Raw genomic sequence first — 14004 nt, 5'->3', positions numbered from 1 at the left:
GGGCACAAGCAGGACTGGGATAAGGGGAGATGTGGGTCTGGCCCTTCTCTCTACAGACTGGCCAGACTCCAACAGCCTTCATATGTTTTTTCTTTAATTAAAACTTGTCAGAAAATAGATATTATTATTTACTAACTCTCCTGCCCCTGCCCCCAACTGGGGGAAGGCACCTCTGGGAGGCAACAGCCAACCCTTCCCCCAATCTGGGATGCAAATGGGAGGGGCCTGGGTGTGTGCACAACCCCCCCCCCCGTCATTTGGGGGAGGGGGTTGTTTGCCATCTCACATTGCAGGGATTTGTGCAGCCAGCTGAGAGCCAGCCCCCCTTCTCCTCCCAATCAGTGCATGGTGGCAAAGCCCAAAATACATTGGGAACAAACCCAATTCCCCCCCCCCCCCCCCAACAGAACTAGTAGCCTCCAGCGCAATCCATTTCACACAGAATGGGGGTGACCACACTCTCCCGTCCCAAGGGGTAGTAAACAAATTCAGACCAAGCCAATATACAATTGAGGGGAAGCCAGCGGGAATCAACTGCCCCCATACCCACGTTAGGCAGCAATTACCCAAATCAACCTGCAGAACATCCCTTTTGCTGGAAACAGGGACACCCCTCATGAAAATGGAAGGGTCCAGACGCAGTGCCACCAGCCACCCTCAAGTTCTGGCCAATTATAGTAATTGGAATAGTCCATCTGCAAGGAGGGGGTACGTAACAGTAAATATAGCTGGAGCACATCATTCCCTCCACCCCAGTTTCATGTAGATAGCAGCCACTGTCTGGAAGAGTCCAACCGCATGAAGCAAGGAGGGGAAGTTGGTGTTGAAGCTAACTGGGGCACTGGCCCCTCTTGTCTGTCCAATGGGAGCAGCCACCACATGGAAACTGCTCCCCCCCTTAGAAAAAGCTGTGCAGTCTGTGCAATGGGAGCAGCCCACACCTGGAATAGTCCATCTGCAAGGGGGGCGGCTCCAGGCTCAGGGGATCTGCACCCCCCCGGCTGCGCTCGTCAGACACTGATGGTGCGGAAGATGTTGAAGCCGGACAGGGCCGTGGTGATCAGCACCCCAGGGCACTGTGGGTGCCAGTGCAGCTCCTTGATGTCAGTCTCACCCTGGTGCACGAAGAGCAGCTGAGGGGGGATGGAGGCCAGGGCTGGGTCGTCCTCATTCTCCCCTTCCCCCTCCTGGTCCCGCTCCACCGCCAGGTCCCACTGGGTCACCTGGTCGTCAGCGCCGGCGGCCGCAAACACGCCCGCGTCTGTGGGGTGCCACTCCACCGACGTGATGGGCGCTGTGTGCTGCTTGAAGGTTGCCACACTCTTGCCCGTCTGTGGGGGGAGAAAGCATCAGTGGGGGGGCTGCCGGTGGGGAGGGAGGGGCACCGGCAGAGAAGGGGGGAAGCCCAGGACTGGAAGGGGGATTAGAAGTGAGGAGCCTGGGCAGGATTGGGCGCAGGGCTGGGCTGGCCGGGGCTGTGGGGTGGGAGTGAGGGGCGTTGGCAGAGCAGGGGTTGCCTGGGGGAGAGGGAAGAGGGCTGACCTTGAAGAGTCGCAGGTCCCAGATGTGTAGGGCCCCATCGTCCCCCCCGCTGAGGAGGAAGGGCTCATGGCGGTTCCAGCTGATGACGTTGACGTCGCTGGCGTGGGCCTGGCTGGCTGTCAGCATGCAGGCTCTGCTCGGTGCCGCCCGCACATCCCACACCCGGATGGACCCATCTGCTGAGCATGAGGCGAATACCTGGGGGAGAGAGGGTCAGGGCAGCCGCTAGGAGGGTTGTAAAACCCCAGTTAATCCGATAAATGTTAGGTTAACTGACTAGCGGGATCTCACGGCTACAGCCCATGGGGCTCCTGCTCCCAGCCCCCATCCTGGGTGTGCTGGGGGCAGCGAGCTGCTCCCTGGAGAACCATTCACATCCCTAATGGCTATCCCAGTATCCCGCCACCTCCCCAGGTTAGACCAATATCCCATTTCTCTGGGCAGGGCTGTTCCTTACCGTGGCTTCCGTCGGTGACCACTGCAAGTCCTCCACGGAGGCGGTGTGGGCAGTGAACGGGCGCTGGTCCACATGCCACGTCCCGTCCGCCTTGGGGCTCCATAGGTGAATGTTCTTGTTTGAGTCACCAGTCACGAGACGGCCTGGGGGGAGCAGAAACAGGGTCACAGGAGGCTCCCCCAGCTCTGCCAATGCCCTTCACCCCCCCACCCACAGCCCCCTGCTGTCCCCAGCTCTGCCAACGCCCTTCACCCCCAACCCATAGCCCCCTGCTGCCCAGCACCCCCCAGCTCACCAGACACTATGGGGGACCAGTCCATGGCAAAGCCCTCGGTCATGTGTCCAGCAAAGGAGAAGAGGGGTTTGATTTTGGCTTGTTCCTCCCGCAGGAAGGTGGCCATGGCCTCAGGGTCGGAGATGGCCACCAGGGGGCGCTGCAAGTCATAGATCTCCACTTGCCCCTTCTCGGACCAGACTGCAGCCACCTGTGTCCCACCCAGCTGAGTCACCTGCCGGAAGGAAAGGGTTGACCCCAGGGTGGCAGTAGGGGGCACTGCACTGCAGGGGGTGGGGGGAGTTTGCACTGGGTAGGGGACCCAGCAGGAGGCTTGGCTGGGGGTGCTGGACTAGGGTGGGGGGGCTCAACAGAGGGATGGGGGTGCCACTCTTGGGGGCCTCGGGGCCCAGCAAGGTGCAGCACTGGGTAGGGTGTTCAGCAGGAGCCACGGCTGGGAAGGTAGGGGGCTTGGCAGGGGTACAGTACTACGCTGGGGGGCGCTGAGCTGGGAGGGGCCGTACCCGGACACGGTTGATGCCCCCGTAGTGGGGGATCATGGCCAGCTCCAGATGGGGTTTCTTCTCCTCCTCCTCGTCCTCCTCCTCCTCGCTCTCGCTGCTCTCAGCGTCCGCGGCCTTTGCCCCCGTGCGGTGCAGGTTGTGCATCTTCATCACCAGCAGCCTGGCACAGAGAGGGATCACCTGAGCCCCCGCAGCGCCTGCGCCCCACAGAACCGGGCCTCTCCCTCTAGGGCACCAGCCTGACCCTGCCATCGGCTTACCACGGAAACCCAAGGCCAGAGGGGCCACAGGGAGCCAACTCCTTTTGGCAGCTCAGGGAGGAAGTAACCGGGAGGCACTGGGGCAGCCTTACGGGTGGGCACCAGGGTTGAGAGGGGAGCACCTGGGGGGTGGCTTAGCTGGCTCACTCTGTAGGGTAGGGGCATGATGTTGGGGAGGTTATTGCATGGTGGGGCTGGGCTCCTCCCCACATGCCCATGTAGCTGGAGCGCCCCACGGTGCCCGGGAGGGGTGGGACTCGGAAGTGGGGCTCCTGGGCAGGCGTGTTGGTGGGCACACGGGGGACTCTCCAGGGAAGAACAAAGGAGTAAGGTGAGGGGTGGGGGGACTGTACCCCCGGTTCTGACCTGTTGGCCTGGGCGCTCTCAGCCTGGGTGCCCGCGCAGAGCCTCAGACTCAAGGGGAAACGTCCCAGCTCCGGGCCTGGCGAGTCGGGCACCAGGTCGAAACTCAGACAGGGGGCGCCTGTGGGGAGAAAGGGGTCACCCCACTGCTGGGGGAGCACCTCGCACCCCCCACCTGTCACACCCACCCTGGCCACACACTGTCCCCCCCCACGCCTCCCATCTGCAGCTCTCTGCTGCGTACCCCCTCGTCAACCCGTCTGACCCCCTCCCTGCCCCGCACCCCCGCCTGACCCCCCCCTCCCCACTGCCCCCCCGCCTGACCCCTCCCCCGTCTGACCCCCCCTCTGACTCCCCTCCCCATTGTCCCGTGCCCCCGTCTGACCCCCTGCCCCATGCATGCCCCTCTCTGCCCCGTTCTCTCATTTGACCGCCCGCCCCATACCCCTGTCTGACCCCCCATCTGACCCCCTCCCCATTGTCCCGTGCCCCCGTCTGACTCCCTGCCCCATGCATGTCCCTCTCTGCCCTGTTCCCTCATTTGACCCCCCACCCCGTACCCCGTCTGACCCCCTCCCTGCCCCGCACCCCCGTCTGACCCCCCGCCTGACCCCTCCCCCGTCTGACCCCCCCCCCCACTGCCCCCCCGCCTGACCCCTGCCTCGTCTGACCCCCCTCCCCACTGCCCCCCCCGCCCCTGACCCCTCCCCCTGTCTGACCCCCCCCCACTCCCCACCCCCCCCTCCCCACTGCCCCCCCGCCTGACCCCTCCCCCGTCTGACCCCCCGCCTGACCCCTCCCCCGTCTGACCCCCCCTCTCCCCTGCCCCGCACCGGTGCCCGCGCGCTGGTACAGCACATAGGCCTCCTCGTCCATCACCAGCTCCTCGCCCGGGCCCGGCGGGGGGCCCCGGCCCGGCAAATAGACCCGCCGCGGGGGGGCCCCCTGCTCCTGCCCCTCCTCCTCCTCCTCCTCCCCGCTGCTGCTGCTGCTGCTGCTCGCCCCGTCCACGTCCCAGCGCCACGCCGCCTCCGCCATCTTGGGTCCGGGCAGGGCACGATGCGCGCCGGCTTCACTTCCGCCCTCAGGAGGCGCGACGCCATCTGGGGCGGGGACGAGAATCGAAGCCGAGGCCATATTGGAAGAGGGCAATGGCCCCATCTTGGAGCCGGTGCTGGAGTGATGCCACCCCCGCCATTTTGAGAAAGGGCGGGCGAGCGGGCCGCCATCTTAGGAAGGGCGCACCTGGGGCCGGAGGTTCCGGGCGCCATATTGGGAAAGGGCAAGCGCGGCGCCATATTGACTGAGGGGAACTCGTCAGAGCCGCGGCCAGCGTCATGTTGAGAAAGGGAAATTCCCCAGCCCCGCCCCTGATGCCATGTTAACTGAGGGCACCTGAAGCCTCAACCGTCCCTGCCCCCTCAGCCGCCATATTGGATAAGGGCAACGGAATGCTGCCCCCACCCACATCCATGGTCACCATGGCAACTCACCGTCCGTCATCCTGGCGACAGGGGGGTTGTCACGGGGCTCATTTGCTTGTGACATCATCACATCGCTGGTGACATCATTGTCTTCCCTGATGAGCTCACCAGATCCCTCTGTGATGTCATTGCCCCTCGTGACATCATCATCCCAGACCATGGCACAGGCCTGTCACATCACTGATGGCCCCGCTGCCATGGAAACCAGGGCGGGGCATCTCGGCCACAAACATGATCTGGTGCAATGATGTCACAAGGGGAGACGATGACATCACACGACACAGTGACCTCATCAGGGGAGCTCACGTAGTCCCTCAGGGCAAATCATTTCCTGCCCCAAAGTACGGCCCAGAGCCCCACTGCCCCCCTGCCCCACGGCACAGGCCCCCAGCACCAGCCGGGGCACCAGAGACGGCCCCGCCTGCCCCCTACTGCGCCCCGCCTGCCCCCTACTGCGCCCCCTGCTGGGTCCCCGCTCGCCCCCTGCAGCCCAGCACCCCTTGCTGGTTCCCCACCCCCTGCAGCCCAGCGCTACTGCTAACGCCCCCTTACAGCCCAGCGCCCCCTGCTGGGTCCTGCCTGCCCCCTGCAGCCCAGCGCCCCCTACTAACACCCCCCCCTGCAGCCCAGCGCCCCCTGCTGGGCCCTGCCCGCCCCCTGCAGCCCAGCACCCCCTACTAACACCCCCCCCTGGAGCCCAGTGCCCCCTGCTGGGTCCTGCCTGCCCCCTGCAGCCCAGCACCCCCTACTAACACCCCCCCCTGCAGCCCAGCGCCCCCTGCTGGGTCCTGCCTGCCCCCTGCAGCCCAGCACCCCCTACTAACACCCCCCCCTGGAGCCCAGTGCCCCCTGCTGGATCTCCACCCCTTACAGCCCAGTGCCCCTACTAATACCCCCCTGCAGCCCAGCGCCCCCTGCTGGGCCCTGCCCGCCCCCTGCAGCCCAGCACCCCCTGCTGGGCCCTGCCCGCCCCCTGCAGCCCAGCACCCCCTACTAACACCCCTCTGCAGCCCAGCACCCCCTGCTGGATACCCACCCCCTGCAGCCCAGTGCTACTGCTAACTCCCCCTTACAGCCCAGCGCCCCCTGCTGGATCCCCACCCCCTGCAGCCCAGCGCTACTGCTAACGCCCCCTTACAGCCCAGCGCCCCCTGCTGGGCCCCCACCCCACTCCCTTCACCCCAGCGCCCCCTGTTGCCCCCGCTCCCTGTATCCCAGTGCCCTGTAGTTCTGCTCCGTGGCCCTGGGGCAGCACTGACTGGCAGGGCACAGCTCTCTGCTGCCTCCCTTCCCTGCGCTGGCCCCGGCTCACCTGCGCAGGCAGTGAGCGATGGCGCTGACTCCAGCGGGGCCGCGACCCGCCCGCTCCAGTGAGCACAGCAAATTTCACAGCCAAGCGGCCACAGCTGGGCGCCTTCACCCCGCGCTCACTGACAATTTACGATCCTCGCCAGGAGGATGGGACAGAGATGCCGCTGGCCTTGCCCCAGGCAGGGTCTGCGGGGCGGGAGTGGGGGGCACCGGCGGGGCTGGGGGGAGCCCAGGGCCGGGTTGGCCTGCGGGGCGGGAGTGGGGGGCACCGGCAGGGCTATAAGGCAGCCCGGGGAGGTGCCATTGCTACAGGCATCACTGCAGCAAGTGCCCACCAGGGGTCACTGTGAGTTCACGCCCAGGCATGTGGGGCTGAGCCCTGGGCAGCTCAGTGCACTGATGTGGAAGGGACCCAAAGGGCTGAGCCAGCAGCAGGGGAGTTAACAGCCCCTGGGCCTCACCAAGAGAGAAACCCCCCCAGCCACATACCCCCACCCGGGAGCTCTGGGTATTCCCCCCACTGTGCCCCTCACTTCCCCTCCCCCAGCCCTGCCAGTGCCCCTCACTCCTGACCCACAGCCCCCGCCAGCCCTGCTCTCCCTCCCCCACCCCCTCCCGCCTCCTGGCCTGGCAGCCTGTCAAAGCTACTGCAGGACTGGGGGCTCCCCAAGGAGGAGCTGGGCTGAGCTGTCGGACTCCCCACTGGGCTGGGGGGGAGTCAGAGCAGCTGCAGACAGCTCAGGGGAGCCTGGGGAGGAGGGGCAGGGACATGGAAGAGAGGGCAGTGGGGAGGGGAGGAGATGGCAGAGGAGGACGAGGTGGGGGCTGGGGGCAGGCAGACATAGGGGTGGGTACGGCTGAGGCAGGGGATCCCCGCGACCCCAGTCCTGCTGGATCCCCCCAGGTGCTGCAGTTACGGGGTGCTGGGGGGGTCCTATGTTTGCATCTCCAGCCCTTGCCTGTACCCCCGACGCTGGCAGGGGAGGGCAGCACGGGGCTGAGGAAACAGAAACTGGCATCATCAGCTTGGAGCGGGGACAGCGTCTAGGGGGCACCAGCCCCCACTGGCCGCAGGGCAGGGCCTAGCTGGCTCAGGCCAGTTCAGGCAATAATGAGCCCCACGCCCTGCCAGGACCCCGGGTACCCCTTCCCCCCCCCAGTGACACCCCCAAGGGGCTGCGTGTGACCCACAACTCAGGCAGCGACACACAAACACAGCACACACTGACCCACAAAGAGCTACTCCTTAGAGTGTGCACCCCCCAAGGGGGACCTCCCCCACCCACATCCATGCAGGCATGCATCCCCCCACATGCACACTCACACACGCCAGGGCACGCACACACACACTCACACCCCTGCGCACGCATGCACACGCGCACGCACAAACATGCGTGCACACCTGCACTCCCCCCACCCACATGCAGATACTCACACCCCCCCGAGCATGCATACAGATACTCACACACACTGTCACACACAACATCGGTGAGCCCAGGGCCAGGTGTGAATGCTGAGAAACCCCCGAACACTGGTAAGCGCCACTCTTGCTTGTGCTGGGACGCCAGGGCTGGGCCACCTGGCTCCGCAGCTCAGGGGAGTTAGGGATCCTGGGGGGGGGGGGGGCGGTTGGTCTCGCTCCAACTCTGGGAGGGCAGTGGGGGCTAGTGGGCAGAGGAGGGCCGCATGGTTTTGGGTGAGGGGCTGGGGTGAAGATTTGGAGGGTTGGGGGTGAGTTTGGGGGTGTCCGTATGACTTTGGGTGACGCTATAGCTGGCATAGCGCACAGTTTGGGGAGCACAGCAGGACATCACCTGGGCCCCCTTGGGGGGGATGGGTGTCTTCAGCCTTGTTGGGCGTCACCATCCCCCCAACCCTCCTGCTGACTGTAGCTACAGGCGCCCTGGCAGGAAACAGTCCTGTACTGAGGGTGATGGATGGATTCATCTCGTGGCTGATGCGGCAGCTGGTGCCACACCCCCCCCCCCCCCCCGTGGCACTGAGTCACGGACCCAGCTGATGCACAGGGGCAGGGTGGGGGGCCAGCAAGGGACACTCCTCTAGCTGCCTGGGCTGGGCACATCACCCCAGGATGGCCGGGGGGGGGGCAGTTTCCCTCACTCACACCCACCAGCTGCCCCCTGGCTGGAACAGTTGCCATGATGCCTGTCCGCCCTGTCAGTGCTGATGGCCCCTGGCTTCCCGGGGCTGTGCTCCTACCTGGCTCAGTGCACAACCACTAGGCCCCACTCCCCTCCCAGAGCCGGGGAGAGAACCCAGACGTCCTTCCCCACACCTCACGTTCCCTGTTCCGGGGAGGATCAGGCCGTGGGGTCCCTCCTCTGCTGCCTCTATCCGGTGTCCCAGGGGGCTGGTTAGAGAGGGGCTCCGGAGCTTGCGCTGCGAGCGTCCCCACAGCAGTGCCTCCACCGGGGCCCCATCCCTCTCTATTCCCTGTCTTCCTCTCCTCCCTGTGTCTCTCCCCCGCGCATCCCTCCCCCGGGGGGTTGTCACACATCTCCCTGGACCCCTCGAGCCCCCCTCACTTCAGCTCTCGCATCAGGGGGCAGCCGGGGTCTTGTTTATTCCTCAGGGACCATCTGGAGAGACGGAGCCGATAATTACAGGCCTGTCACCGCCGGCTGCGCTGGCGTCAGCCGTAGATCCCGGGCGCGGCCGGCGGGGAGAAGGAGAGCGAGGAACGAGGGAGTGAGAAAGGAAGGACGAAAAAGAAGGAGATTGGGGGCCCGAAAGGGGCCCTTGAAGGGGATGCCCCATTCCCTGCCCCCCTGAGCCAGCAAGCCCCTGCCCTGGGGCAGGTGGGAGCTGGTGCCCCTAAGGGGGAATGACCCCTGCCCCATTCCCTGCCCCCCGAGCCAGCGAGTCCCTGCCCTGGGGCCAGGTGGGAGCTGGTGTCCCCTAGCCCTGGTTAACATTAGGACTTTATTTCGCAACCCCCCCCCCCCACTTAGGTTGAATGTGTCAGCGGCGCGTCCGCTCTCCCGAGCCCCTTATTTCGAAATCCGCCCTCCTGCTTTCCTGGAGGAATGACGCTCATTCCGAAATCGTTATTCCGCAAGAGCGGTTAGTGTGGACGCTCGGGTGCAGCTATTCCGAAATAACCACTCCCCAGACCTGGCTGCTCCCCAGTGCGTCCTGGGCTCGACGTCGGGGCTGCGCGTCCATGTTCACGGCCCTGCCTCGGGCTCTTTTCGGGGCTTCCCCATAACAGGGACCCGCTAGCTCGATTTTGGTAAAATCGGGAGCTATTAAGTCAAACTTAGTTCTTTCCAACCCCTTTCCTAGTGTAGACCTGGCCCTAGGAGGGATCGGCCCCGATCCCCACCCTCCGAAGGAGACGGCTCCGTGGTTTGAAGCACCATGAGGAGGTGGCAGGGGTAATGGCTTGTGGGCTTACGGGGGCTGAGCAGAGGAAAGGAGAGCTCCCCAGGCCTCGCGCTCCACCCCAGAGGTGGCTGCATCTCAGCACCGGGGGGGGGGGACACACGTCTCTTTCGTCTCCCGGCTTCCCAGTGCAGATTTGTTTGTTTGTTCATTGTTATAAATAAACCCTGTTAATTAAGATTCTCGCCGCGTGAGGCCAGCGGCTCCTGTCAGGCCGCCTGTGAGCCTGTCCCTGGGGGGGAGCTGAAGTGGGGAGGCGGATTCATGGAGGGTGCCCTGGCGCTGAGCCCGCAGGCGGGCGGGGGGAGGGAGTGTGGAAGGAACAGGTGTCGTCTGAATGCCGGAAGGCTGTAGAAGGACTGGGAGGACGGTGCGTGGGGGGGACCCCAGCGTGGTGCCAGGAGGCGCTGTGCGGCAGGGAGTAAGGGGCCCAGCAGAGGGCGCTCTCTGCTGGCAGACAGCGCTGGCCCTAATGCCCCAGTGAGGCCCTAGGGGGCGCTGTGCTGTGAGGAGTAGGGGGCCCAGCAGGGGGCGCTCTCCCCTGGCGGGCAGGGCTGGCCCTAATGCCCCAGTGAAGCCCTAGGGGGCGCTGTGTGGCAGGGAGTAGGGGACCCAGCAGGGGGCGCTCTCTGCTGGTGGGCAGGGCCCCAGTGAGGCCCTAGGGGGCGCTGTGTGGCAGGGAGTAGGGGACCCAGCAGGGGGCGCTCTCCCCTGGCGGGCAGGGCCCCAGTGAGGCCCTAGGGGGCGCTGTGCTGCAGGGAGCGGGGCGGACAGCCTGGAGGGGGCGCTCTCCCTGGCCATCCGTGCTGGCTGCGCCCTAGCTGGAGTGCAGCGCGGCGGGGGAGGGGTGCCTGTCCTCGTTACCCAACTAAACGATATTTCACCTCTGGCGAGAAGGCCGCGGTTACAAACGAGCCTCAGTCACGGTAAGTGCCGGCCTAAATTATTCACCGGGGCAGCTTCCCTTGGGGCGCGCGTGATGGATGGATGCCGGGGAGGGGGAGGGAGCTGCTGGATTTCGCCTCCTGAGGAGAAAAGGCTCATCAGAGTCTAGATCATGGGAGGGGTAACTGCCGCACCGCAGTTCTAGGTCAGCGAGAGCCAGCGAGAGCCAGAACTGCCCCCTGCGTTCCAGGTGGCGGGAGGGGGAAGAAACCAGCCCCTGATGTTCTAGACCTGGGGGGGAGAACCGGCACGTATGTTCTTGATCAAGCGTGAAGGAAGGAAAGCAGCCCCAGTGTTCTAGATCCATGGGCGATGGGAGCCCAGAGCTTTCTAGATCACGAGGAGGGAACCTGCCCTTAGGCCTCAGAACCATGGGCAAGGGAACCCCCGGGTTCTAGAGCCAAAGCACCGGGGGGGGGTGCTCTAATGTTCTAGATCTACAGAGCACAGCAGGAGGGGACATCTAGGCTGGTGTTCTAGATCCAGCAAGGAGAGAAGCCGGCAGTGTTTCTAGATCCCCAGATGAAGGGATGTGCCTGGGTGTTCTAGATCACAACATGGGGAAAATCTGCTGCTAGGTGTGAGCATAGAGGGGAAACGTGGTTCTAGGCGCCAGGAAAGGAAAGGTGCTAGATCTTGGAGATTGTGGCTTCAGTGGCCCCGTGTGTCCCTCTGGCCCCAGGGACGGGCCGAGTGTTTCAAGCTGCGGCGCACCTGGGAGCTGCCCAAAGCAGTGAAAGTCTGGCGCCCGGGGCCCAGGAGTCCGCGCAGAGGGGCCCAGCGCCAGGAAACCCACAAGCACCTAGAAGCCAAACCCACCTGGACCCCACATTCAGCCCCAGCCTGCTGAGGCCCAGGAGAATCCCCCTTAGCCAGGCCAGTACAGGGGCTAAGACACAAGGTGGATGGTTGCCTGTGCGTGCACACGCGCACACACTCGTTAAGCTTCTAGACACTGAATGGAACAGCCACTGGCCAGCATGACGTGGGCCCATCCCCAACCCTCCTCCCCCGGCCGGGCCCACGTCTCTGCCTTAGCACAACCAACCTGGCCCAGCTGTGCCATGCGGCCGGGCGCGGAGCCAGGACCCCGGAGTGACAGGGACCTTGGGGCCTCATGCGGAACGGGCGGCTGAGCGGCTGTGACAGCTGAGGTCACCAAGGACGTGAATGGATGAAAAAACAATCGGAGACGAGAGATGCAGCCACCTGTGGGTTGGGACGCAGGGGCTGGGTATCCGGGGCCGTTCGTCTGGCACAGAGATGCAGCCACCTCTGGGGCAGGACGGGGGAGGCTGGGTACCTGGGGGATCCTGGCCGCTATTTAACAGGGATGGATGGGGGATCAGGCCGCCTGAGTCCTATCGCGGGTTCTGGGAGGGGAGGAGGGTCCAGTGGTTAGAGCAGCGGTGGGGCGCTGGGAGCCAGGACTCCCCGCTGCAGGGCCGGGGGCATGAAGCAGGCCGTGGCTGGCTGAGTGCGCTCATAGCCCCCTCCCCCCACAAGTCCTCCACCCGCCATCTCCCCCTCAGGTTCGAGGCTGGCAGCGAAAGAATTTTCCAGCTAAGCTAATTCATATCCCAGACAGGCCCCGTCCTCCAGCCATCCCCTCCCCCGGATCCCCCGGGAACACGCGCCTGTGTCCTGCCGCCGAGCATTTAGTGTGGAAATAATCACGGAGCAAACATAGGCCCCTAGGGCCCAGAGCCCAGCGAGGGTGGGCAGAGAACAGACACATTACACACGCTGAGACACACAATGACAGGCAGACACACGTTACACACGCTGAGACACGCAGTGACCCACAGACATGCACGTTACACACGTTGAGACACACAATGACACGCAGACACACGTTACACACGCTGAGACACACAGTGACCCATAGACATGCATGTTACACATGCTGAGAAATGCAGTGACACGCAGACACACATTACACACACTGAGACACACAGTGACCTGCAGACACACGTTACACACGCTGAGACATGCAGCGACACACAGACACATTACACACGCCGAGACACGCAGTGACCTGCAGACACACGTTACACACGCTGAGACACACAGTGACCTGCAGACATACGTTACACACGCTGAGACACACAGTGACCTGCAGACATACGTTACACACGCTGAGACATGCAGCGACAAGCAGGCACATGTTACACACGCTGAGACACATGGTGACCTGCAGACACACAGGCTGAGACAAAGATGCATGCTACACACAGAGGAGCACATGGTGACATGCAGACACACACTACACACACAGACACATGGCACACACCCCAGAACATGGACATACACATGCCAAGACCCAGGGTGAGACACAGACGCACACGCTACACATGCTGAGACACATGGTGACACGCAGACACACACCATGACACACGTAGACATTCCTAATTTGTAAATGTTTTGATCTGGCCTCAGGGCGGGGAATGGGGCAGAGTCCTGCCCCCTCTAGGGGTCATCGGCTCCCCCCTGATCCCAGGGCAGTGACTGGAGATTCTAGCCACTTGCTTGCTGGGGATGTGGGGGGCAGGGATGAGGGATGGTGGGGCCGGGAAAGGGAGGGGACTGGAGGGGAGACCATGTGGATGGAGGGTCTCTCTCTGTGTATTTCCCTGAGTCCCCTTCCTCCTTGCCCAGAAGGGGGTGCTATGGGGAACAGGTGGGAGCGGTTATATCAGCCCCAGCCTCGCCAATGGGGGGTGCTGTGGGAAGTGGGGGAGGGAGTGCTCATGGAGGGGCGGGGGGGGGGGGGGACAGTGTCCCAGTCCCAGCCCCGGCCTTGCCCAGCGGCTCTTGGATCCCAGTCCTGGGTCTGCCTGGAGGTGGCAACATGAAAGGAGGTGTCCAGAGGAGAGACGCACTCGGTAAACCCTAGGGAGAGGAGAGGAGGCAGAGGAAAAGGGGAGCGGGGTTAAGTGGTTAGAGCAGGAGGGGCTGGGAGCCAGGACTCCCATGTTCCATTGTTTTAGTTCCTCTCCCCCCTCCCCGGCATGGCTCTGTGCCTCAGTTTCCCCTGTCAGTGCCAACTGCAGGCCACGGGCTGTAAATAACGGGGGGGGGGGCACCATGCTGGGCCTGAGCGAGCAGGAGGAGAGTGCAAAGTGCTGAGTGGAGAGCCAGGGCCGTGTTAGTGCGTCTCCCCGCAACAGCACCTGCCTCTCACGGGGTCTGGCACCCCCCAGATCTGGCACCCCCAGCCCAGCCACAGGGACGGTTTGCTCAGTGGAAGGAGGCTGCTGCGGTGGGGTCTGCTGGGGAGGAATCTCGCTGGGTGGGGGCTGGGGCTGCTGGCGGGTCACAGACCCCCCCCCCCCACGGCTTAGCCCGTTTCAGTGGCTCTAATGAGCAGGTGTGATATTTGCACATGCGGCTGGTGTGAAGATAAATACACATGGAGCAAGGCCCCGGTGCCAGCCTG

The 14004-nt window shown here is 64.2% G+C and overlaps 1 protein-coding gene across 1 annotated transcript; it reads right to left on the bottom strand.

Moving 5' to 3' along the window:
- Positions 1-74: 74 nt before the first annotated feature.
- On the bottom strand, positions 75-4487 carry GRWD1 (glutamate rich WD repeat containing 1). The gene is made up of 7 exons (XM_075915534.2): positions 4254-4487; positions 3424-3541; positions 2798-2957; positions 2295-2508; positions 2000-2142; positions 1543-1740; positions 75-1331 (listed from the first exon to the last, which is right to left on the bottom strand). The coding sequence occupies exons 1-7, from the start codon at positions 4456-4458 to the stop codon at positions 1011-1013; spliced, it is 1359 nt and encodes a 452-aa protein (XP_075771649.2). The 5' UTR covers positions 4459-4487; the 3' UTR covers positions 75-1010.
- Positions 4488-14004: the final 9517 nt, after the last annotated feature.

This window comes from Pelodiscus sinensis, chromosome 18, assembly GCF_052426305.1.
Source record: "Pelodiscus sinensis isolate ZL-2025 chromosome 18, ASM5242630v1, whole genome shotgun sequence".
NCBI lineage: Eukaryota > Metazoa > Chordata > Testudines > Trionychidae > Pelodiscus > Pelodiscus sinensis.
The sequence above is the reverse complement of the archived record's forward strand: the minus strand, read 5'-3'. Positions and strand labels throughout refer to the sequence as shown.